The sequence below is a fragment of the Centruroides sculpturatus genome, unplaced genomic scaffold (assembly GCF_000671375.1).
Source record: "Centruroides sculpturatus isolate CEXI.00-Female unplaced genomic scaffold, Cexi_2.0 scaffold116, whole genome shotgun sequence".
NCBI classification, from domain to species: Eukaryota; Metazoa; Arthropoda; class Arachnida; order Scorpiones; family Buthidae; genus Centruroides; species Centruroides sculpturatus.
This window is the reverse complement of record NW_019384401.1, coordinates 578,718-605,359: the sequence shown is the minus strand read 5'-3', so window position 1 is coordinate 605,359 and position 26,642 is coordinate 578,718. Positions and strand designations below refer to the sequence as shown.

At 29.8% G+C, this 26,642-nt stretch overlaps 1 protein-coding gene across 2 annotated transcripts in view; it reads right to left on the bottom strand.

The window, feature by feature from the left end:
- LOC111618668 (neogenin-like) overlaps positions 1 to 20,760 on the bottom strand; it is a 90,937-nt gene extending 70,177 nt beyond the window's left edge. For both annotated transcript variants that reach the window (XM_023360225.1, XM_023360224.1), the window contains exon 1: positions 20,570 to 20,760. In XM_023360225.1, the coding sequence (XP_023215993.1) occupies positions 20,570 to 20,636 (67 nt within the window). In that variant the 5' untranslated portion in view covers positions 20,637 to 20,760. The remainder of the gene's footprint in view (positions 1 to 20,569) is intronic.
- Between the last annotated feature and the right edge of the window lie 5,882 nt (positions 20,761 to 26,642).

The following is a 26,642-nucleotide window of genomic DNA, read 5'->3' as shown; positions in this document are numbered from 1 at the left end:
CGTATTGGAACGGAAAAGAGGAAATTGCCAGTAATCTGTTAGTTGAAAAATCCAAGATGTTTCAAGAAGTCGACGGTTACTGGTAAACTACAAATCTAATCGAAGAACTTGGGTGACTTACGATATTTTCTGTGGAGAACTGCGAAGAAACGAAGAATTTTATTGATTGAATGCAGTGCATCCCGATATCAAAAATTTACGTTACGTTAAATTGATGTTCACACTACCTGATACGAGTTCCAAACTACAGCCTTCAGATCAAAGAGATATACGCAGCTTATACAATAGCTATCAGCGAATTGTTTCCAAAATTGTAACTTCTATAGATGGTGGCAATGAAACATTTTCTGTGAACTTATATGTAATAAACTTCCTCCATATTGAATGACAAAAAGTATCAATGCAAACAATAGCAAATTGTCTTTCTACGAAGCAATGGAGAAAAGCTCAATTCAGATAACGACATTCCGATCAATAACGAACTTTTGAGGAAAGTAAACTTACAAATAATGCAAAAAAAAAAGTGTTCAAGATATTCTCCCTCTGTGGATATTGGATGCATCATCTGAATATGATTTTGAAGAATGTATACGAACAATGTTATTATAGGAGGGAACTTTTGCCCGATAATGATATTATAAATTCAGTGTATTGAAAAAATAACGAAATTAATGAGGATATGATGACATGGGCGTATCGATAACGCCTGTTTCCGAAGTTGTGCAAAATACTATTATTGTTTGAGAGTTTTTATAAAAACATAATACTTTACTTTGATATTGACTGTAGTTTACATTTTATCTCTCTTTGAGTAACATTAAACTTGGGTTTTTCGAAATAAGTGACAGAAGCACAAACACAATATTCAAAATCGTAAATCGCAAATGAATTTATTCTTCATTCGGTGTCATAACGAAGAAGAAATTCATTTCCCACCGGATCTTTGAGAAAACGAAGAGTACGATGAAAATGATTGAAATATCTTACTCGATTAATTCTCTTAGCAAATCAATTTTCTTAAATTACACTCGTTACACGAGACTTAATTACAATCCGTTATCATTTTAAATATCATTAATCGCGATCGTTCGACAATTATTAAGCAAGTAATTTGCACGACATTTCAATATTAATAATGAGTTATATATAATTTTAATAATGAAAAGTAAATTATGAAATCAGCATTTTCGAAAAATTATAACTTAAGTGTCCGTGTGCGACGTGAAATTAAAAAGTTTTATTAAAAACTTAATAAAATTTCTAGCAAAAGTACGAATTTTTCTTGACAGTTACGTAAAATTATTTTACTTTTAAGTGCGGGTGAACTCGTGCCTTGTATTGTTTGCTGCAATCAATCATATAGTAAGAAAGTACTCGGTATCTATATCGATACTTATACAAGTTTTTCTTCCTCACGCAAAATATCTGTCACGAGCTTTCGTCGTTTCTCGTGAATTCCAGTAAAATGCGTTCCTCCTCGAATTTGTCAATCTTTTATCACGATATCTATAATAAAAAAAAAACCTAGACAAGTCGCTATCATAACTGAGGTTACGTTTTCGTTATAATTTAGTAGTAAACGGAGACATAGAGTAGCTATCCTACAGTCTTTCGTTTAACGTCACGTCTCCAATAACGTTATTTTCACTATTTTACGCCGCATTTCGACTTTTATAAGGGTATGTATACAGTATATAGCCTATATAAAAGCAATTATATATAAATAAAATTTCGTTTGTATAAAAAAAAACAAACAAAAGTTTGAGATTGATTAGCATATTCTTTAATACGTCACGAGAAAATGTTAAACCAATTCTAGTGAATGGATAAGTCATACTTCTTGAATAAAATGCATTTCGATTAGAATTATAATTATTGAGAGTAGATCTAAATATAGGCAGTTGTAATTGCAAAGCGTAAAAAGATTAAGAAATGTGTTAATTCTCGAAATCCATATCATTTATAGGGCAATGAGAAAACAGGTAGGCTATTGTATAAGTTTTTATAAAATGCTTTTCTGTTTTTATCTAGATGCATTTAAGGTTTTTTTTTATTTTTTAACGATAAAAAAGATGATTTTTAAGTTAAATATCCATAAAAACTTTCAATCTGATGATGAAAATAATGTTATATGCTCATAGTAACGAATATTTTCTGCATCATTCTACATTATCGAGTTGAAGAACATTCGTGACGATCACTTTTTTGGATAAGTTCATTTCTATTTCTATAAAATACGTTAAAACTATATAAAATAATTACGTGACATCTTTGTGACTAGGTACTATACGAGTCAAGAAAACTCAATAGCCATAAAAACTGATGCGAATCCAAACTAGTAGGCCTGTATAAACGAATTTTGAACTTTTTTTTGACTGGTCGATAGATAAATCTTCTTTTATAGAACAATACGTGGTGTAATGTAATCTTCACACTGTCAAATCAGTTTAAAAAGTTTTCTTTCTCTTCACTGAAATCTTCTTTTCATACCATTACGTTTTACTCTTTCAGATTTTCAAAAAGATATCTTCTAAATGTTTGCAGAAGATATAAAAAAAGAAAAAAAAACATAAAATTCCATTAATGTTGAGAACGTAACGTTTTAAAAGTGACCTAAAACGCGACAATTACGAAGAGAAATCGTTCTTAGTACTTCGAGTCGCGGGTTCAGACCTTTTGCAGCATTGAGCCACTTCCTACGCGGTGGGATCATAAAAATTCTTCGTGAAGAGCAGATAATTATGGCTCCCAAGGTAATTAACAGAGACGTTCCATGGCATAATTAGTGAATAAAGCCGTATTATCTTAGTAATTAATTCGACAGAAGAGAAAGAATGCCAGAAATGTCGTGTATTGTCTGTTATTGTCGCTCGACTAAATTCGAACAGAACAAAGAATAAACGACATCAAACAAAGCATCTAGAAGAGGAAAAGAAAAAATTACGAAACGAAATACCTCGTAAAACATGGTATCGACCGATGCGAAAGAAAAACAAGAGATGCAAAAGTGACACTGACTGAAACGTGTAACGTCACGCAGACGCTATAAACTGGAGTGGTTACAGGACCAGGTGGTTGCATTCGCAGACACACCCTTGAAACTTGCAACGGTTCGCACCATAACTATTATCATCATTTGTCGGAATTTTCATTGCCATTCACTTAAGGCAATGAAAATCTCTAGTTTATTTTCATGGGATTTCCTGCGACTCATCTTAACTATATTTAAATACGTATTCTCCAGTTTAAATCTAAGAAAATTAAGAAAAAGAATTAACTCGGCATAGACCTACATTTATAATCAATTGAACTGTACAAACCATATTAAATCGATATAAATGTGCTGTGCACACTACCTTAATCAAAAGAAACTTGAAGATGATAACAGGCAAAAAGTGATAAATATTTCCAAGTCCAGCTGTAAAAAAAAGCAAACACGAAAGCCACACCCGTAACAGGACGGACCCACCCCAATATTTTGAATTTTTGAGACTAATTGTATCCTTAACAGCTACAACTTTAATTAATAAGATTGCAAAATTTAACTTTTAAAAATATTATCTAAAGAAAAAGCGAGGGGAACATCACCAGCAAACGTCCATTTGCAAACATAAGAAACAAAGTCTGCAGTTACAAGGAAACTGCAGGAAATGTAGACACTTTCGATATTAAAGGAGGAAACAGAGTTGTAACACTAATTTTGGTTCACGTTAACTATTCGAAATTAATACTAATTTAGATTTTGATTGACAAATAAAGCATAAACTACACATTGGTCTAATAAAAACAAAGATTATATTAAAAAAAATCGATAACATTGCTTTCGCATCATCTTCACTCTAGACGAGATTAACAAACACTACACTCGATACAGTTACATAAATATCGATTTATTCCTGCCGAGAACAAGCAATTTCTACTCAAATCGGTTTACTTTCTAAGAAATTTCAAAGAACTAAAAAAAAGTGATCGAAGAAAAAAGTCCAGAGTTTGGAAGGAACATTGGTACACTAAATGGAACACAAAAAACTCAATGGGGTAGGACTATATATATATACACTCGAAGAGAGAGAACCACGAACCCCGTACACTGTAGTAGATGCAATAAAAGGTAGAGTGGTACTAGACGAGGTGGAGTCTATCGAAGTCATTCGGGAAGGTAAGGAAGTCAGTAACTTCTTTAACCCTACGCAATTCCTCTAGACATCATCGGACCAATTAGGAGTGGAAGCAAACTATGGAAAGAACTAGATCTTAAGGAACTCGATGACAATTTCCAAAAGGTTTTTTTTAAGTCTATAAAGCGTACCTTTACGAATGTCATCCATTAAAGCAAAATTCAACAAAATATATTTTCGAAAGGATACTTTAAAAGCTATTGTAAACGGGACATTAGCGAGTGTGACGTCGATCGTAGATCGTCATTAGAGGGTCGCTTTATGGCAAGTGCGAAGTAACGAGAAGTAGGTGTACAATTACCTATAGAACATTTTGTTTAATGGAAAATCGAAGATAGAGAATTACACAAAGATATTGGTTGGATAAACGTAAAACTTTTATCATTTACGAATATTTAAAGGCTAACTGTATAGAGTATCAAAAAAAAAATTTCGATACATTTTTGGAAACAAAGTCATTTATATTAAAAAAAGTTATTTGTTTAATGTTCTAGTTGCTACGCCAGGATTATACTTAACATATTCTGCAAAATATACAATAAACTATTAAAAAGTTTTTCAACTATTGTTATTTTTGATTATTCACAAACGTATATTTTTGGAAGCGTACATATATACTTGTAAAGCTTGTATGGGACCCGGAGTGGAATATGCCCTTTCTGTCATTTTTTTCTTTTTTTAACAAATACACAGAATGTTTTTTATTAATAAAAATCGGTCTTAAAGATTTTATTTTCTGTTAGTAAAAATAACATTAATTTGTACAGGGAGAAACTACATGAACCCCTAAGTTCTCCTAAGTTCTGGAAAAGTCTCCAGCTCTCACTCTCGACGGCCCTGTATATAACATATAATATTTAAGTACAGTGGGTGATCGGTTAACGAACATAATCCGTTCCAAAACTTTGTTCGTTAACCGATTATCGATTTACCATAGGTTTTTATGGGAATTTGATTAATTCGTTCTGGAGATCCCAGGAAATAAAAGATATATACTTTCTTACTACGTTTATTTATATGTAGGCCTAATAATAAAAATACATATATACACAGTCTTGCATTTTTATTAGTCATGTTTTTTCCGTTTGTGGGGGTTAAAGAATCTGTCTAATGTCGATTGCTTTTCTCTCTTCTTCAGGATTTTTCAAAAGTAATTAATAGTATTGTAATTGTCGAGATCACCAACTCCATTAACCTCAATCTGGTTTGGATGCCATTCTAACACCATTGTTCTGATATCCTCCCACTTCAAAAAATGTTTAATAGCAGATATAAGCATTAATCCTCTTTTTCAGAAGAAAACATATCTCATCGAATTTCTTGGTGTTCATTCAAGAGTTCTTGGCGTTCTTCTATCGTCAGATCAGTTTCGGGTTCCATTATGAACTGTTCAATGTTCTTTATTTTTCAGATGTGATTTTTTTTACTCCTTAAGCTGATTGGGTCTTCTCGATTATACTGTATCTTTCTTAGATAAGATTGAACTTCGGTCTACTATAGACCTATTCGAGCCATACTGTCCAGCAACGACAGACATCTTCTGCCCACTATCCAACCTTTGCTATTATACTCTCACCTTTCGAAAATAAAAACTGACGCAAAACTTGACGAGTGCCCGCCCGACGGTCTCGGAAATATTATAAAATAATTTTTTCTGTCAGAAAAATAAAAGGCTGGAATTACAAGGGAGAGTTTCAAAGTTCGGAGGAATACTATCCGATCGGTATATACCGGGTTGAACGTCTATGTCGACGTCTCCCGCGCTCCGAAAAGTTTCGAATTGTTGCCTGAAGACAAGAGAAAACCAATCGGTATTCATTATTTTACGTCGCTTCTTCTTGTGTTTGTTCTGTGAGGTGTTCGTTGTCCGAACATAAAAATCTTTCGAGAAAGTGTTCGTTAATCGATCACCCACTGTATTACTTAAACATAATTTGCTTTTTCCATGTAAGCAATAGCAAGATTTTCTTTAATCCATACGCGTTTATTTAATATTTGAATATCTCTAAAACTTCCAGTTTGCAAATCAGCATGAAGTCCAGAACCCAAATATATATTCGTCTTTTCCGAATTTGAACGTAACAATTTTTTGAAATAAGTTTTCTATCGAGTGACAAATGTCCAAATATTATACGACACTCGTGATTATTTCCTAATTGTCATCGTTTCAACAACCGATTTGTCATTACGACCGTCGATCGAAGAACAGCTGAGGATTCCGAAATCGAGTCCAATCCTTACATCAATTCATAATTGGAAGGATCTCTTTTGACGAAAGTGTCGTTTGTTCATCCGCTATTATAAATCAAATCTCTGGTTTTGTCATTGCTATTCATTATACAATTATTGTTTATCAATGACGCTTAGTTGCAGTTGGAATTTAATTCGAGAATAAAATTTTGAAAGCAGTTACATTTACAGAATAACAATGACAATTGTAATGACTCTCGTTCGTTTTATTCAAGAATTATTGGATGCAATTTTTGAACAAATGACCAAATCTGCTAGGACCATAATAGAACTTTACGACTCACCTGGGATAATATCTTACCTTTCTGACGTTTTATTTTCAATTTAATTGTTTTCGAGAACTTTAAAACGTCTATTTGTCTACCCGTTAACTCTTTGTTTGAATTATTAATTTCTACAACATTTTTAAACTTTATTAACACAATTTTTTTTTATTAAAAAGTTAAGCTTATTTTTAAATAAAGTTTTTTTTTTTTTAAATATTCATAATCTAACAAGTATTTAAAACAGAAAACAAATTAGGATTGAGTAATCTTTATCAAAAATCCTTCTTTCTGTGCATCTTTTATCGATTCGTAGAGTGAAAAAAAAAATCCTTTTCATCTTTAAAATGCAGAAATTATGAATATGCAAACATCAACTGACTTTATTAACGATTTTTGATCCAAAGATAAAAATAATTGATCCAAAAGTCTTATTCTATGTAAGTAAGATATTGAGTCGAGAATGAATTATAAATGAGATAATTTAAAAATTAAAAAAAATTGCAGAAAAAATTTATTTAATTTTCTTTTCAAAATAGAAGATGGATGACTTTTCTCAAATCAAACTTTAACTGTTTAATTTTGAGATGATTGCATTAATTCAAATTTACGCAGACGAATTGATAGGTTAATATACATCGTTTCCAAATATAAAAATGAAAAAAAAAGTTAGGCAGATGATTACAAAATCGAATTTTTCAAACAAAATGGGAAAACAACAGTCGTGCTTACAAATGATGTGATTTTCCATCACAACTATCGCAGACAATATCATTCTTTTGTCTCTAGACGATATAAATTATTACAGTTTCGCGCACACAATAGTAAAATAGCCAATTTCTAAAGAAATTTCCATAAATAACTATTCCAATTTACTCTAAAGTTCAATCAAATTTTTAAAAGTTTTGTACAAATGTAAAAATTATTTTAAAAAAATGGTTGTGAATTGATTACTCGTCATTAAGATTAGGATATTTAGGCACTAAGTGCCTAAATGTCCTAATATCATGTAAATAGTTGTAAATATTATAATTTTATATGATTTTTAGTGCCTAGATGTCCTAGCCTTTACTCAACACACACTAGTTTACTGTCAGATAGATTAATTTATTGGAATTATTTACTTTTTTTTAATAACTTTAATACTCTATTGCTATTTACTATTTAATTATTATTTTCTAGTTTATTTCAGTTTCTCTTATATCGAGATTTACATACACCAATGTTTATGTATACATCAATCCTATCGAAAAGACAGGTTCTAATCACAATATTGGAGAAACAGACAGGAAAATCAATCGAAAAGTTAAAGAAAGCGATCGTTTCTATAATAGAAGACCGACAAAACTATAGTAAACATCTTGCACTAGTCATATTACATGGTTACGAGAGATTTCTTCTGAAAACATATGGCTTTGATGCCATACGAACTCAAACAAAATAAGAATGATAGAATGCAGGTGAAGTGCACATGGAGAGATCCTGGATTCTCAAAGCAAAAGTCAAAATAGAAAGAAGAGGATTATAATCACTTAATAAACAATTAAACAGCAAAGTGTGTTTATGGTTCTTATGTTTAAAAATAGGCTAATTGAGAATGATCATTGAATAAACTTTAAGGCAGCGATTCAGACTTATAGTTTATTATTTTAAGTTTATATAGTAAGTAGTTCGAAATGAAGACATGTTAACAATGTATAGATTCTGATTAATATTTTGATTTATCGATTTTAAATAAAGTTTTTAACTCAGTATATAATTTATTACTTTATATATATAATAAATAAACAATATGCAAAGTTTAAATTTCAACATATCACCTAAACCTCATGTCTAGCCAATGAAAAACAGTAAAATTGTTTTGGTACTTCCATGATCTCATTAGCGAAGGAAGTATGACCTGTGATTTATGATTTATAAGTTAATTTTAAATGAGTTTGGTAAGGCTAAATACAATTTTCTAGACATCCTCTCTTCGATAGCCATTTTTTTTTTCTTTCTTTTTTTAGATAGTACTTTAAAAACCTTTCTGAATGTTCAGATAGGCTCACCTTCAATCTCTAGGTTAAGATCTAATCATTTATTCGTTTTATTCTATAGCTGTATTCAATCTATAAAATTTAAATTTACTATCAATTCTACAAACTGCTAATTTCATTTCCATTCATAGGCACTAAGAGAGAGAGAGAGATTCAGTCTCCAGCAAACACTGAACTTGGATCTTCCTGTTGGAAGCAAGATACGCTTCCATGTTGCTATGTGTGAACGGTACATGTACTGTACAGAACATGTTGAGCAAAAAATAGTCGAAATACTCAATGACCCAATCTTTAATGACAATAGATTAGCAGTTAAATCTTTTCGAAATAGCATATGTCATAAGTAAATTTCAATCACGTATCTTCAGTTCGGTGCGTGAGATTATCTCGTAAAAAAGGATCGTTAACATTGCATGCTATAAAAAGAATGACAAAGATAGTCGTATAAATATTAATGAAAATAATATAAGTTATTCATTTAAACTGTTAAAGATTTGATATTTAATATTTTATTTATTTATATTATTATTTATAAATCACGTTCGATTCGGAATAATTTTAAAAATTAAATTATGAATTTCATCAAAGAAAGACTGCATAAAATAATATTACAATATTAAAGATATAGATTCTCAGAATATCTTACTATAAATATTTATAATTATTGTTGCATAATCCATTTTAGATTTTGGTAAATAATTGATGCATGAAAATTAAGATATTATCCAATGCTTACCAGCAAAGACCGATTCATTTACGAAGGGTCCCAGAGCACTCACAGCTGTGGAGGCTCCTGTAGCGACTAGTTCCCGTGCAAACAAAAAGTAAATGCTATAAATTAGAAACTTATATAATTATATATAATAAATAAAAATCTGTAAAGAAATTCTACTAGGCTATATAGCGATCTCTACTTTAAGTTTATGCCGTATATATACAGCCCGCTGTATTTCGTTTCCTGGATCATTCCTTCTTTTATCTCGTTTCTCTCCCTTTATAATTTCGTTATTATTATTTTCTTTTTGTGTAGACCCTGGCACATTCCCAGGATACCCGCCCTTAAATCTGATCCATTCACCAGTTCTAGAACAACTTTAACTAGACAATCATTAGCTCATTTCCTAACAAAGAGTTGACAATAGAAAACACCTATTGATTATTTTATTTGCCAAGTCTTCAGTAGTTTGAGAGAAGGCTCATTCTAAAAAAGAGAATATATATTGTGAAAGAAAGAAGAAACAAATATTGACACTTTTAGGTATTCGGTCGGATGGCCAAGGCTTTAAAGAATTAGTCTACCTCTTCGGAAGACCTAAAGTCAAATCCGACTGGGTCGAAACATCCCACGAATCTTTGGGGAGATGGTCCTTCCGGATATGTCGGTTCCCGTTCCTCACTACCCGCCCGCCCCAATGATGATCTGGCCGAACCCACAATGGGCTTGATTAAAAAGGACCTCTTAATGCCCACAGAGTGAAAAGGTTAAAAAAAAACTTTTTATTCAAACGACGCAACAATGCAAATGGCATAAAATGATGATTAGCAAGAATAAAATTAGAAAATGCATTTATACATATAGGCTACACGAACATTGTTTATGATTGTTTTATCTCATTCTAGAAAATTATTTAAATTGTTTTGCGTGGCGAAAATACAAATTAAAAACAATTTTCTAGAATGGGATGCCATAACCATGAATGAATAAAGCTGATGATACATACAATAACAGTAACAATTATAATTTCATTGCTCTGTCTTTCATTATATTCATTTATTTTAAATTTTATTGTGTGATTTTATTCTATTATTTGATTACAGTTTAATGTTTTAAGACACGATAAATTTTCGACAGAAAGAATTTTCAACATCGAATAACTTACATGACAAAAATAAATAAATACTACTTAATTATTGCAATTTTAAAATGTTCAGGGCCTTATTTTTTGAAAGGAATTAAGCCAAAATACTAAAAAGCATGATTAATACCGCAACATTCCATCGATCGTGTTTATAAACTGGCCAACCAATTTGTGTAAATTTAGTACTAGTTCATTTACGTATCATGGCATTAATGTTAGTAAATGATACTCTAGTTTACGTAACTAAAATGCAATTAAAACGAAAGATTCCATTATATCTTCTCTAGTGAGTCTCGATTCTATACAATTGCCATGTTTCATTTTAAGATCATTAAATATCGTTATAAAACTACGGTTCGCAGATCAAGATGACTACGTATAGTCAATCAGAGATCGCGGATTCCCCGAAAAATTCGGGAATTTCATTCTCGTTTCCTGAGAAGAGAGCGAAGTTGTCTCTCGCGGATTCGGGTCTTTCGAACATAACGATAACGTTAACGACGTGAGCGATGTCGGTTTCTATGGAAACAATCCCCCATCCATCACTTTAACGGCCGGTCGTGCCATTAACCGAAAATTCCGACGTATCGAAAGTATATCCGGAACCGACTTTCCCCGTTACCGATAGTTACGTGGCATATTTTTCGTGTACAACTAATGCCCAGGGAATTAGGTGTTGAAATGTAACAGAAGACACTTCACGAAATGCTTTTAAAGCTTCAAACATCTGTTTCGTATATTTCGCTGCCGAATGCGAACGCAATGCAAAAAGAATCTTGTAAATACATTCGACCAGAGGTGAAAACTTAATGAAATTTTCCCTAAAAGTCGTGTTCTGAGTTCAGATCTTATTTCGACAAGGAATAGTCGTGAGTTCGGATCATACGATCCTATCAACTAGGTTATACAAATCCGTATAAATCAAATTGTCGGTTCAACTCCCTCGACCTTAACAATCAGGTCATGAATTTGCATCCCATTTCTCGATTTTCTTGCAGTTTTTTTCCCCTTCTTGATATATATACCAGTGACTACGATTGTGCAAGTATTCAAACACAAATAAATAAGAAAGTTTTCATCGAGGTCACGTTTTTATATTCAAATATGGTCCAGTTTTTAATGTTAAGAATCGCAGTTATAAAAAAATATAGATCGAACGGATCGAACACAAAATTTTGTTAAAGCTAAAATTACTAAAATCAGATTAACCAGAAACTTTCACGGCACAGTTTGCACTTTGTTAATCTAATATTAAAAGTAAGAAAATAATTCAATTTAACCTTTCAATTAGACGACTATTTTCACGCTGTGAATTTAAGACAAAAAAAATAAAAAAAGAGAGAGAGAGAGAGAATAGTCTTAAATCATTGATAAATCTTATTAACATTAAAGAAATTTTGATAAATGTATTGTACAGTACAAAACAAAAAAAAAAGCAGACTGGCGAGTGATGCAAACGAAACTAAGCTAATTTTACCAGCGAATATTTATTTTATATGCAATTTTATCGATCGATATTCCGACTTCTTCAAAAATTCTATTTACAAAATCATTGTAAATTGGAAACAGTAAACGTTGATCGTGATGTAAAGTAACATAACTAAAAGACGATTTCGTAACACACGTACTAAACCCTTACGAAGAATTTATTATTTTTTTTTTTTTTTTGCAATTCTGTTGACAAGTATCGAGTTATCACGCACATTGAACCAACGAAAAGTATAAAAAAAAAAAAAAACTTCGTAAGTTATCAAAACGAAAGGATTCATTATTAATTCATTAATATAAGTAGAATATCTTGTTCTTATAATAATAAATTCTCCGTGATAACTGAAGAAATCATTATGGGAAAAGATAAATCTTCTCTTAGAACTACAAGAAGAGAAAAGAAGAATTTTTCCAGAACTAAGATATAAGAAGAAAAAATAATAAATCTTATAATATTGCTTCAATTCTTTTTTTATAATAACGAATATTCTCAAGAAGAAAAAATCATTAATATAAGAGAGAGAAGATTCACTACTGTAAGGATGGCAGTTTATCTCGTAACTACTTTTAATTATACCCTTTTTCCTAATTAATTGATATACTAAAGTAATATAGAAAGGTCAAATTATACGAGAAAGAGCCGATACTTTTAAAACGAATAGTCGAAGGAAGATTTATTATAAACTTCTCTAAAAACGAAATTTAAAAAATAAATTTAACAGGCTTTTATTAGCATCGAAATGCTTTCAAAGATAATTAACGAAAAGTCGTCAGATAAGGAAAACAAAGTTAATCAAATCCCGATAACTATGTAAACATAAACATAATAACATTAAAAGCAAAATGTGAGAGTAAACATGGACCAGAATTATAAGGATCTATTATCGCTTCTGTTAATTGTTGCAGAAAAATGAACCTTTCGCTCTTTAATGGACAATAATTTCACACACAAAAAAAAAAACTAATCATAATTTTTAACCTAAATAGCATCGAATTTTTGAAGTAAAAACTGCAATTTATTTATAAAATCTTTTAATATTTAAATAAATTATTTTATTTGAACTTAACAAACATTCAGTTGCGTGTATATATAATTTTATAAGCTTGGACATTTCTTTTCAAATTCTTTTTTCCTCTTAACATTAAATGAAAATATAAGTGACAGTAAATTTTATTAAATATTTTTGACAAAAATCGTACTAAAAGAGCTTTAAAATAAAAGAAAAACCTGATTAAACAATGACTTTTAGAGGAGGAGTGCAGAAGAAAGGAGTTTTTTGAAACTCTAAAATGACTTATTTTCGATAAACCGGTTAAATTTACATAAAATTTAAATAAATCTTTAAAAAAAAATAAATAAATCGAATCGAAAGACTTATTATAATATAAAAAGAATTCGAGTCAGAAAATTCGTAGCGGAGAAATTTTGTATTTTTAGATTTATCAGACGTCAATTAAAATTTTCAAATTCCTAAGATAACAATTTTATTCGATTTTTTAAATATACATTTTTTTTTCTTTTTTATTCGAGAGATCGAAGAAATAAATTCTCCATCGCGACCAGATGCGACACTTTTCCTTTCTTTTTTATATCATACTAATGCCTTTCGAATTTTTTAACCATAAATCTTTCGAGTTGTATGCAGAGTAATCTTATATTGCTCTTGCAGTAAACTCATATATTTACGCTCTAACTCGAATTAAAATTATATAAATTGTATTTTTACCCTTCTGTATAATGTCGGGCCGAATAAATTCTATCTTTTAGCTATTAAATGTACATAAATTATATAATTTTTAAGTCATTATAAGCTATTTCTATCTTATCGTAGTTATGTGAAACATTCTCTATACAAAAATCGTTATAATTTTGTGAAATTTTCGATATTTTTAAAAATATATAAAGAAAAAATGATTTTTACATTTATATAACAATTACTTTAAGATATAACATAGAAAATAATATTAAAATTAAACGTTCCGATTAGAAATAGCATAACGAACAAGATTTATCAAAGATTATTATACCTTAACGATTATTGGCCAGTAAAATACAAATGGGAGGAGATAACCTAAATTCAACCAATCTCCATTTAAATAACAAATCCTACTTAAAATCTTTCAGGCTTTATATCTTAAATATATAACAAAGACGACTAATGTTAATAAATTTTTATAATTCGTATTCTACGANTGTACAACTAATGCCCAGGGAATTAGGTGTTGAAATGTAACAGAAGACACTTCACGAAATGCTTTTAAAGCTTCAAACATCTGTTTCGTATATTTCGCTGCCGAATGCGAACGCAATGCAAAAAGAATCTTGTAAATACATTCGACCAGAGGTGAAAACTTAATGAAATTTTCCCTAAAAGTAGGTTAAGATCTAATCATTTATTCGTTTTATTCTATAGCTGTATTCAATCTATAAAATTTAAATTTACTATCAATTCTACAAACTGCTAATTTCATTTCCATTCATAGGCACTAAGAGAGAGAGAGAGATTCAGTCTCCAGCAAACACTGAACTTGGATCTTCCTGTTGGAAGCAAGATACGCTTCCATGTTGCTATGTGTGAACGGTACATGTACTGTACAGAACATGTTGAGCAAAAAATAGTCGAAATACTCAATGACCCAATCTTTAATGACAATAGATTAGCAGTTAAATCTTTTCGAAATAGCATATGTCATAAGTAAATTTCAATCACGTATCTTNAGAAAGAGAGAGAGAGAGAATAGTCTTAAATCATTGATAAATCTTATTAACATTAAAGAAATTTTGATAAATGTATTGTACAGTACAAAACAAAAAAAAAAAAAGCAGACTGGCGAGTGATGCAAACGAAACTAAGCTAATTTTACCAGCGAATATTTATTTTATATGCAATTTTATCGATCGATATTCCGACTTCTTCAAAAATTCTATTTACAAAATCATTGTAAATTGGAAACAGTAAACGTTGATCGTGATGTAAAGTAACATAACTAAAAGACGATTTCGTAACACACGTACTAAACCCTTACGAAGAATTTATTATTTTTTTTTTTTTTTTGCAATTCTGTTGACAAGTATCGAGTTATCACGCACATTGAACCAACGAAAAGTATAAAAAAAAAAAAAAACTTCGTAAGTTATCAAAACGAAAGGATTCATTATTAATTCATTAATATAAGTAGAATATCTTGTTCTTATAATAATAAATTCTCCGTGATAACTGAAGAAATCATTATGGGAAAAGATAAATCTTCTCTTAGAACTACAAGAAGAGAAAAGAAGAATTTTTCCAGAACTAAGATATAAGAAGAAAAAATAATAAATCTTATAATATTGCTTCAATTCTTTTTTTATAATAACGAATATTCTCAAGAAGAAAAAATCATTAATATAAGAGAGAGAAGATTCACTACTGTAAGGATGGCAGTTTATCTCGTAACTACTTTTAATTATACCCTTTTTCCTAATTAATTGATATACTAAAGTAATATAGAAAGGTCAAATTATACGAGAAAGAGCCGATACTTTTAAAACGAATAGTCGAAGGAAGATTTATTATAAACTTCTCTAAAAACGAAATTTAATAAATAAATTTAACAGGCTTTTATTAGCATCGAAATGCTTTCAAAGATAATTAACGAAAAGTCGTCAGATAAGGAAAACAAAGTTAATCAAATCCCGATAACTATGTAAACATAAACATAATAACATTAAAAGCAAAATGTGAGAGTAAACATGGACCAGAATTATAAGGATCTATTATCGCTTCTGTTAATTGTTGCAGAAAAATGAACCTTTCGCTCTTTAATGGACAATAATTTCACACACAAAAAAAAAAACTAATCATAATTTTTAACCTAAATAGCATCGAATTTTTGAAGTAAAAACTGCAATTTATTTATAAAATCTTTTAATATTTAAATAAATTATTTTATTTGAACTTAACAAACATTCAGTTGCGTGTATATATAATTTTATAAGCTTGGACATTTCTTTTCAAATTCTTTTTTCCTCTTAACATTAAATGAAAATATAAGTGACAGTAAATTTTATTAAATATTTTTGACAAAAATCGTACTAAAAGAGCTTTAAAATAAAAGAAAAACCTGATTAAACAATGACTTTTAGAGGAGGAGTGCAGAAGAAAGGAGTTTTTTGAAACTCTAAAATGACTTATTTTCGATAAACCGGTTAAATTTACATAAAATTTAAATAAATCTTTAAAAAAAAATAAATAAATCGAATCGAAAGACTTATTATAATATAAAAAGAATTCGAGTCAGAAAATTCGTAGCGGAGAAATTTTGTATTTTTAGATTTATCAGACGTCAATTAAAATTTTCAAATTCCTAAGATAACAATTTTATTCGATTTTTTAAATATACATTTTTTTTTCTTTTTTATTCGAGAGATCGAAGAAATAAATTCTCCATCGCGACCAGATGCGACACTTTTCCTTTCTTTTTTATATCATACTAATGCCTTTCGAATTTTTTAACCATAAATCTTTCGAGTTGTATGCAGAGTAATCTTATATTGCTCTTGCAGTAAACTCATATATTTACGCTCTAACTCGAATTAAAATTATATAAATTGTATTTTTACCCTTCTGTATAATGTCGGGCCGAATAAATTCTATCTTTTAGCTATTAAATGTACATAAATTATATAATTTTTAAGTCATTATAAGCTATTTCTATCTTATCGTAGTTATGTGAAACATTCTCTATACAAAAATCGTTATAATTTTGTGAAATTTTCGATATTTTTAAAAATATATAAAGAAAAAATGATTTTTACATTTATGTAACAATTACTTTAAGATATAACATAGAAAATAATATTAAAATTAAACGTTCCGATTAGAAATAGCATAACGAACAAGATTTATCAAAGATTATTATACCTTAACGATTATTGGCCAGTAAAATACAAATGGGAGGAGATAACCTAAATTCAACCAATCTCCATTTAAATAACAAATCCTACTTAAAATCTTTCAGGCTTTATATCTTAAATATATAACAAAGACGACTAATGTTAATAAATTTTTATAATTCGTATTCTACGATTAAGGATCAATATTCTTGGATGTTAAATTCTGTTTTAATTAGGGTTTTCTTTTTTAAATTATTTAATTTGATCAATTATGTATATAAAGTATCGATTTGAAATATGATGAACCTTTAACAACCGGCAATTTTAAGTTAAAATATTTTAAAATTTAAATAATTTATTGATACTGGATAATAAAATTCTTCAAACTTTATTATTTAGGAATTAGATTTAATCTCTTTTTATTTATTATTAGAATTAACCAGTTAATATTTTTGAAGAATATTAATATCTTTGATAAGAAAGAAGTTTCTGAAAAATTTTAACAAATAGGAGATAAGATAACAGCAGAAATTATCGTTAAAATGGATGAAAGTATCGAGAGAAAGACATAAAAATGAAATTTTGTGCACGACTCCCACAGATATAAACACTTTAATTATTTTTTAATAATAAAAATGAAACATTTTGAAGTATCAAACAAAAACAAAACTGTATTTTTAATATAAATAAATGAAGGAAAAAATTAAAACATGTCACAAAATTTGCTTAGTTCACTATAAAAGCTATATTATTAATAAGTTTCTCATTTCTTAATAACTGAGTAACTAAAAAAAAATCTTATCTTTCTTCTAATAAATCAAAAATGAATAATTTATGAAATTATAGATAAGAAAAACTTATTTTAATATTTTTATAAAATATTAAAATTTTCTTTCGGATCTCTTACTAAACTTTATTGAATTTGACGAGTTGAAAATATTAACTCCACTTTACACGTTTAATCTTTTATTTATTCAAGTAAAAAGCTATTTTTTTTTTAAACATCTTACACATATTTACTTTTTTGGACAGACATAAAAAAATCGTAAAACAAAATACGAATAACTTATGGTAACTTTGAAAATATCCAAGTAAAAACAAAAAAAATCATTTTTAGAGAGAGTATTCTGTTATTTTTGTAATAGCTTTGTGTGAAGTTTTCAGACTTTTCACGCCGTTTGAACCTACAAAACGATATAAAAACTATTCGAAAATTCCCATCGAGCTCTTTATATAGAGCTATATATATATATAATTTTCTAAGTGTCTGTCCATCACGCTCTATTTCTCGAGAAATATTTATTTCGAAGAAATGCAGTCGATAGAATTTTGCACCTTACAAAATTCCCAGGAAAATATTAACCTACCCATTTTATAAAAATGGCTATCGTTCTAACGCGTACGCGAGTATGTGTCATGAATAAAAGAAAGCATATATGTAGATAAGTAAAACTAATTGATAAATGTTACTTTTATATTAAAAAAAAAAGTAAAAACATTCATTATCTTGAACAATTTTTGCCAAAAAATAAGTAAAAATTTTAAAGGTATTTTCAAGTAAAAAAAGAGGAATTTACCGATTTATAATATCTTACATGAATTTATTCTGTTGTTATTGATAATTTACGAGTTTTGAAAATATTAGTATCAATTAAAAATAAATAGAAGCGCTGTATTGATATAACTCATCTTTAACAGTTCAAATCTCCTAAGTTAAGGATGACAAGCTAATCTCTAACCTTTGCGTGATTAGAGAAAGCTTTCAGTAGTTCACCGACACCTCATGAAAAATGATTTATAACATTTCGGAAGAGGACCACTCCACATCTACTCTAGTTAAGTACAAGCTCTGAGAGTTTCGCGAAAGATCTTTCTAAGGTTATTAAAAAAAATTCCTTTTAGTTTTTAAAAAATACCAGAAAAAAAAACAAAAATTGATCCGTCGGTGGACCAATATATGTGTTTTTCCCCCCTTTTTTTTATTATTTTCGTTTATACCCAAACCTTGCAATTGAAAATTCAATTGTAGCTTTCAACCGACTCGCAATTTTCCAAGCAGCGGATCAATGAAGATCCATCGAGTTTAGAAAATACAAATACAAATAATTTATCAGTTTACCTTCTAGATAAATGAAGTAAGTTACAAATAATTTTATAAATAAATTCTATTTAAAGTAAGGAAAGAATAGAAAAAAAATCGAAGTCAAAGATATAAGAAAGGGTGTCGTTTAGGAGATACTATCTACACTTCCGGTGACGTTCCCACATACAAACGACGAGACATAAATGGAGCAAGACCTATTTTCACTCGAACGCTAGCAAGTATTTGGGGACCACTCGGGGACGACGAGTAGACGTGTGCCATCGTTAAGTAACGAGCGTTAATTGCACGTCACGTTCTTCTCCTTCCCCGTAGTATTTATAAAGAGACAAGAGATGCTCCAAATCCAAAAAGAGAGGAGGGTGTATGGGTGGATAATTCTGCCCCCGGGCATTGGGAGATGCGAGACGAAGGGTCGCTCCCACAACCCAAATACGGGGGAGATCGTAGCAAGGCGTACAATAAACAGCGCAACCTGTTCGTTAATATTTTACTACGAAAATTACCTTAAAACGTCACACGAATTACCGATTGACGAATGTGGTACGTAAACGTCACGTTGCACTCGAATTTACGCATCAACGAAATCAATTTGTGGTAGCTCTCCGGAGATATCAATTACATTTTTTTTTTTTTTTTTTAGTAGTTGAGATATTTCTCGTTAGTTTCAGGATAAAGATATTGTTACTATATATGTAAAGTTACACACACGGAAAAAAACAACCTGGATAAATTCAATCAGGTAGCTAAAGTTACGAATAATCGGATATGGGAAGAAGATTTCTTCTCGCTGTTACGTGCAACACAAAAAAAAAAATGTTAAAAGAGTAACGTTACTCGCCACCACTTGCACAAAAGGTATTAGATAAGTTTACACCCAAAATTCGTAAATGCCAGTTGTTAACCCTCTAGCTTGTTACCAAAATAACTCGGGGTGAGACTTTGTTGTCGTGCAGCGTTTTTATATTTTGTTCCAGAGCACGTTTTGGGTAATTTACGCTTTAACTGACAAACAGATGGCAGACGGTCTCAGGTGATCGAACGGTTTTGGCCTCTTAATTAAACACACCTGCCCGGGCCACAGTCAATCTTTACAAATAATAATCGATCATCTATCGGAGAAAACAGAGAAAATATAACTCAAATTAATTTTTATCGACAACATACGCAAACAACGAGCTTTAAATTTTCAAAAAATGAATTTTTTGTACGATATTCTAATTGAAAAAAAAAAATCTAATTTTTTCACGATTTCGATGCTCGAGAGTGATTCGTGATGAAAGATCGTTAGACGTTTAAAAAAGAGTCTTAATTCATCGCGGTAGATCTGGATAAATGACAGTTAACGTTTGGAGCCGTGACTTCATCTGCGGCTCAACAGGGCAAACCTCGCCATCGGTGAACAGAATCTGAGATGAGTCATCGCGTGTGGTTCTTTCGTGTCTCTCACCACCCATCTAGACTTTATTAAACGTTTTGTAAACATCTAAGACGGTACAAAAACACAAATCTCACCTGCTACCACAGCCAACAGAGTTAAGTAGTAAAGGGCATGCCGCGTCCTCTCCTTCTGGATCATCATCTTTCAGATGGATTATCTAGTGCAAACCGCCATTATTTATATATAAATATCTGCTCGATCGCAGGTTAATTTTCTGTTTAATCTGCTTATAAATCACCTCGTGCCATCTCCTTCCTCCAATTTCTTCTCGGGTACTGACAATGGCGAACGGTACCCGATGACGTGAATATTAAGCATGGCATCTATCGAACCAATGGGGAAGAACGTTTGAAACAGACAGACTCCGAACCGTCCAATGAACTTATATGTAAGAAAAATCGATAAATTAGGAGCGGAAATAGAAAATTTTGTGTAGAACTGTCATTTTTAAGTAAGCTTCTTGTAAAATATGTTGTTGTATGTAATTAAAAATAGAAAAATATTAGCAGATACTAAGAACACACATTATAAACTTACAAAACTTTTCTTGGCATATTTTATATCCATTTTTAATTATTATAGATATAAACTATTCTGGATTAATTTATTATTTATCTACTTCTCATGTATATGTTTCTAAATTTTTTTTTCCTGCTGGTGTAAATAAAGAAAAAGAAGATGAAGCGAAAAATAAAGTTATTGTATCGATAGCTTACGTGATATCAGATTTCTGTGAAAGAAGATAAGTCTGTGTAACAAAAAAAAGGGATCAAAATAAATGCCATTTCCACATTTATAGTATATACATTATTAAGGATTTAGTCTACGTCTACAGTCAAACACATAGTTCTAACGTGAAAAATATTTTTTTCGCCATTTTTTTTGAAATCTTTACTTTGAGCTAATGTTAAAAATCAAAGGAAATTTAATAATATACATATATTTTTTTCTGAAAAATTAATTTCATTAATCTTAACAAGGCTATGATGCTTCAATTATATAAACTGTTCCGGGCCTCTATCATATGCGGTAATTAGATCATCCCTGCAAGAAAGAAGTAAACTCGATCATTTATACACATGAGTCACAAATGATCGTCTTTTTTCAATCCTGATAATTTTATCGTTAATTATTTTAGATAATGATAAAAGTAAATAAATGCAAAATCGAATTAATTTCTTCTATATCATATTCTAAGCTGCTTGCTCACGATTTTAAGAAGAATAAACTATGCTGTAATTGAGATTTACGTTAGTTTTATTGCTTTTAAGTAGCATCTGAAGAATGATAAACAAGATAAAAGATGAATAAGATGTTCTGTATAAACTTCCTCTCGTGTAATTATTTTTTTAACATTTTATTTTTTTTTATATAAATCTGGAATTGGAAATGGACGTGTTCTGAATTAATTGTTTTATTCACGTATTTTTTTTAAAAATAATAATGTAAACGGATAACGTATGTAAATTGAAATTCGTACCTAAAACTTGTTTTACAGTTGAGTAAATATAAAATGAAGATAGTGACGATTATAAAGGTGCTGTTGGTCTTCTCACGTCTTTTTTCCTTCGTGATCTCTTTTTGTGGACCTCTCTTTTCTCTACAGCCACCTCTTATTGAATATTTTCTTACTTTCAGGGCAGTTCTTATTATGGTTATCTCTTCTGTCTATAGCCATTTTTTTTTATGCCTACCTTTCCTATAAAGCCTTCTCTTTTCATTGGCATCTCCCTCTTCTATAACCACTTTCATTATAAGTTACCATCTTTTCCCCTGTGATCCCCTCTTTCGCTTACATTACCATCTTTTCATATGACCATTTTCTCCTATTGGTCACCTCTTCTCATAGACATCTCTCTCCTACAGGCCTGTATCCACTTTTTCTTATGGCCATCTTACCCCTATGTCCGTGTCTTTTCATATATATCTGAAACCACTTATTGTTGTATCTCTCTTTATACTCATCTGTTTTTACATTAGTCTCTTTCGTCCTCTTATATAAACTAGTCATTCCTAAATAAAACAGTTTTCCAACATCCGATCGATTTCGTTAAAACATCGAAAGCATAAAATACACATTTCACACAATTAAAGAATAAAATATAGGTCCTACATATATATTATATATTCTTATCAATTGTATAAAATATTTATAAACAGCAAGAGAACATAACTAATCATTTCACTCCTCGCTTCATCCCATATTTTGGTTAGACAGGAAACGATCCATCAGATCCATTCAAAGACTTTCCCGACTAGTTGTGACTGACAACAATTGTCATACTTAAACACGTGTACTATAACTAAACACATACAAAAAAATAGAATTCGTGATCTCCACAGTACACACGTCACGTTATACATAACAATAATAGCCTTTTCTACTTAAGATCGATATGAGAAAAATTAAATATAATAAATACAATTCGCAGCGTTTGTATATAATATATCCATAATCTTGTTGTTTCTTTTTTTTTTTTTTTTGAACACATCTTCCAGGAAGATGATTGATCTAATAATAATACTTCAATTCCTTTTTCGTATATCTAACTTAAGTCCATCATTAAAACGTTCTTAAGAGGGAAGATCTCATTCTACGTATCGATTGAATATGCAAATGTAAAAGATGATCTATCATTTTACAAAAGAATATTTTGAAAACGAATTTTTTCGGTGGTCATTAATACGAACGATCTTCTTTTTTTTTAAAAAAAACACTCCTGAAAAATACGATATTTAAAAAAAAATAATCTTAATAACTACATTCGATTCTTGTAAAAAAAAAAAAACACACACATTTGGAGTTTCCGTCTTTGAAATTTTAATTAATACAAAAAAAATTGATATTTTTAGATTTTGATATTTGCTAATCAGGGGACTAAGAGACGAAGTAACAACCCTTCTGTTGCTTAGAATTAATGTAGGATGCCAACCGTAGAACCATAATGAGGTACATTTAAAGCCTGTGGCCCATTTCCCTCTTTAAATTCGAAAGCTGCAGGATATAAGTGTCAAAGAGCGCAATTGAGTTTCACATCCGACCTCCGGAGGATTCTTTCCTGTTCCGAATTAATAACAACATTACCTCCTACGAAATTCACATCTTTAATCTCGAAAGTAAATTGATAGTTTAAATTCGAAAGCTGCAGGATATAAGTGTCAAAGAGCGCAATTGAGTTTCACATCCGACCTCCGGAGGATTCTTTCCTGTTCCGAATTAATAACATTACCTCCTACGAAATTCACATCTTTAATCTCGAAAGTAAATTGATAGTAACCGACTCTTTCGACTTTTTTTTTTCTTTTTTTATTACGGTTTATATGTTTTAAATTTATTTAAATAATCTATACTCGTCCGATATATCGACAGTTCGGTAAATATTTATAAAAATTTCGAGATCTCCCTGCTGCGAAGATAATAATTCATTTGCTGGCGGGAATTCCGGTTATTTTATAGTTTCATTGGAATAATTTTAGATAATTATTAGTTTATCATTCGTTCGCAGCTTTATATATATTTTATTTATTTATTTACTTCACATAAATTGATAAGTTAGCCTTACATAAAATAGCAATAACCCAGAAATGTTATCCAACTGGTTAAAAATTTACTAATAAACAACAACGTTAAGGAATTTTATTTTAATTTTTGTATTTTTAGGGATATTTTTAAGGATGTTTTAAGGTTGTATTACCAAATTTAAGAAGTGGAACGTACATTTGCAGAGCCGAATTTACGTATAAACAAGCTATGATTCAGTGCATCATGTTTCGAGGGGCTCGTTCTATTCACAAAAACAGTTTATACACAGCCTATTGCCCATTGGGTGAAGAAGGAAGGGTCTCATATGTTGTCGGTTTAAGACTACAACAAGTCTAAATCCTGCTCTGTACATTTCCTTTCAAATTAAAAAGTAGAAAACGAAGAGTGAGAATTTTTTTATGGATCCACAGCCATTTTATTATTATTATTCGCCAGCCACTCAACGAAAAAGTGCAGATTTCATCATAAAACGATCCAATGTTTGATTATTGACCTTTTACGAGTGTGGCAGCCGTTGTTTGATAAGAATACGCGCCAGAATTGTTTACTGTTTTAAAATATCGAGTTATAAAATAATAGAAAAAAAAATCTTCTAGATAACTCCATTAAAATATATTTTCGATCCTCCTTAACTTCTAAAACTTTATTTAAATTTATAACTTTGTAAACACATAGAGAAACATGTCACGTGTGGTTGTTGTTGTTGTTGTTAGTTTTTTAATTATTTATTTTTTTTAATTAAAAATATTCTAATTAAATTACACCAGTTGTGATTAGTTTGTAACACTTGTTACACAAGAAATTTTTAAATTAATTAATTTAATAAATGATAGAGAAAATATGAATTATAATTAATTGATTAAAAACGTGATTCTCGGAATTATATCTGGACTCTGACTCGACCGCTTCTCGTGTTCAAAAAAATTTTCTCTTGTTTTTTTTTTTGTAAGTAGACGTCAAACTGCTGCAAAGCATCGCTCAATTAACATTTTTAGAAACTTATTCGCTTCAAAATAATATATTACACTCGATACAAAAAATGTTGTTGAATATTTTATTAAAATTCCAGAGTTTTATAAGAGAGAACAATTAAAAAAAATTGTTATTTCTAATTATGGAAACGTAACGCGATAGGTCGAATGCTCGTAATTAAGATATAATTCTGAAATTATACAGAATCCTCTGAGTGAAACTTTAAACCGCTACATCCTACTGCTGCCATTTATCTCTCGACACTCCCCACTACAACTAGATTTACATGGATTGAAGTTTTTGTTTGACATTCTTCTAAATCCCCTAAATACTAGCGTTACTCCTATAACAATTCGAGATGTTAAACTCGATTATTTTATACTGTTAGGTCGACTATAAGGTAATTAGTTATACGACTATCATAAAAATAAAACCTGAAAGTTGTGTTGTTTAGTGGAGGTTTATCTATAATAATCATAAACAAAACTTTGCTTGTCACACCATCTTCTAATCAATCATCGGTCCATTCATTCCAGACAAGAAAATAAGTTACTTACCACTTACAAATCATGTTGAGGTATAAAAACTTGTTTTGCAACTGCATTTTATATCTCGTATAATAAATGTCACTTCGGAAATTAACTTCTAAGATTTAACAGAGAGATAAACCTCTTAAATCTTATGATTAGAGGCTAAATTTTTTATTTAAACTTAGAATTATCTTACTTGTTAGTCAAAACTTCTGCAGATATTAGAGGTAAACTTGTGTTAAAATTGTAAATTATTTATTTAAACTCTATATATATAGAGTTAGGATATCGAAGGATAAACCCCTATAAAAATTTGAGATCATCGGAGGAAACCTCTACAGAAAGTTCACATTATCGGGGGGGGGAACTATAAAAACCTGAAATGTTCAATGGAAGATTTTTATTAAAACTTATTGTAGGATTAACGATCAAATTCTGTTAAATCGTTACTAAAATTTAGAGTTATCGAAGGAAAAATTTCTGTGATTATTACGAAAATTTAGTGTTAAAGTTTAGAATTATTGAGGAAAATATCTTCTTGAACGATAGTCACTAAAGGAAAAAACCTATATTAAAATTTGAGTTAGAGAGATCAATAAAAATTTAGAGTTGTAATAAAAAAAAAAATACTATAAATATAATTTAGAATTATTGGAGGAAAAACATCTATTACAAGTTGGAGTTATTAAAAGAAATATTTTTATAAAAATATAGAGTTTTATTGAAGGAAAAAAACCTCTATTAAATTTTGAGGTCTTTCGAGAAAAATTTTTATTGAAAAGTCATAATTATCAGAGGAAAAAGTCTCTATTAGAAGTAGGGATTGTTGGAGGAAAACCACTATTAAATTTAAAGTTATAGAAGAAAAAAAAACCTCTGTTACCCATAGAAGAATTAACGAAAGCAAAAATTTGTTAGAAATTAGTTTTACTTTTATTTCCATAGACGATGCTTTTTCGTTGTTATCATTTTTCTGTCGAACAAGCGCGAATAATGGGAGGTTTTTACATCAAAAGTGGATCGAAGCGAGATGATAAATATCCAACCTTCAATAAGACTATTGACTGTGGCTGGCCCAAAGACGTATATGATAGAATTCTG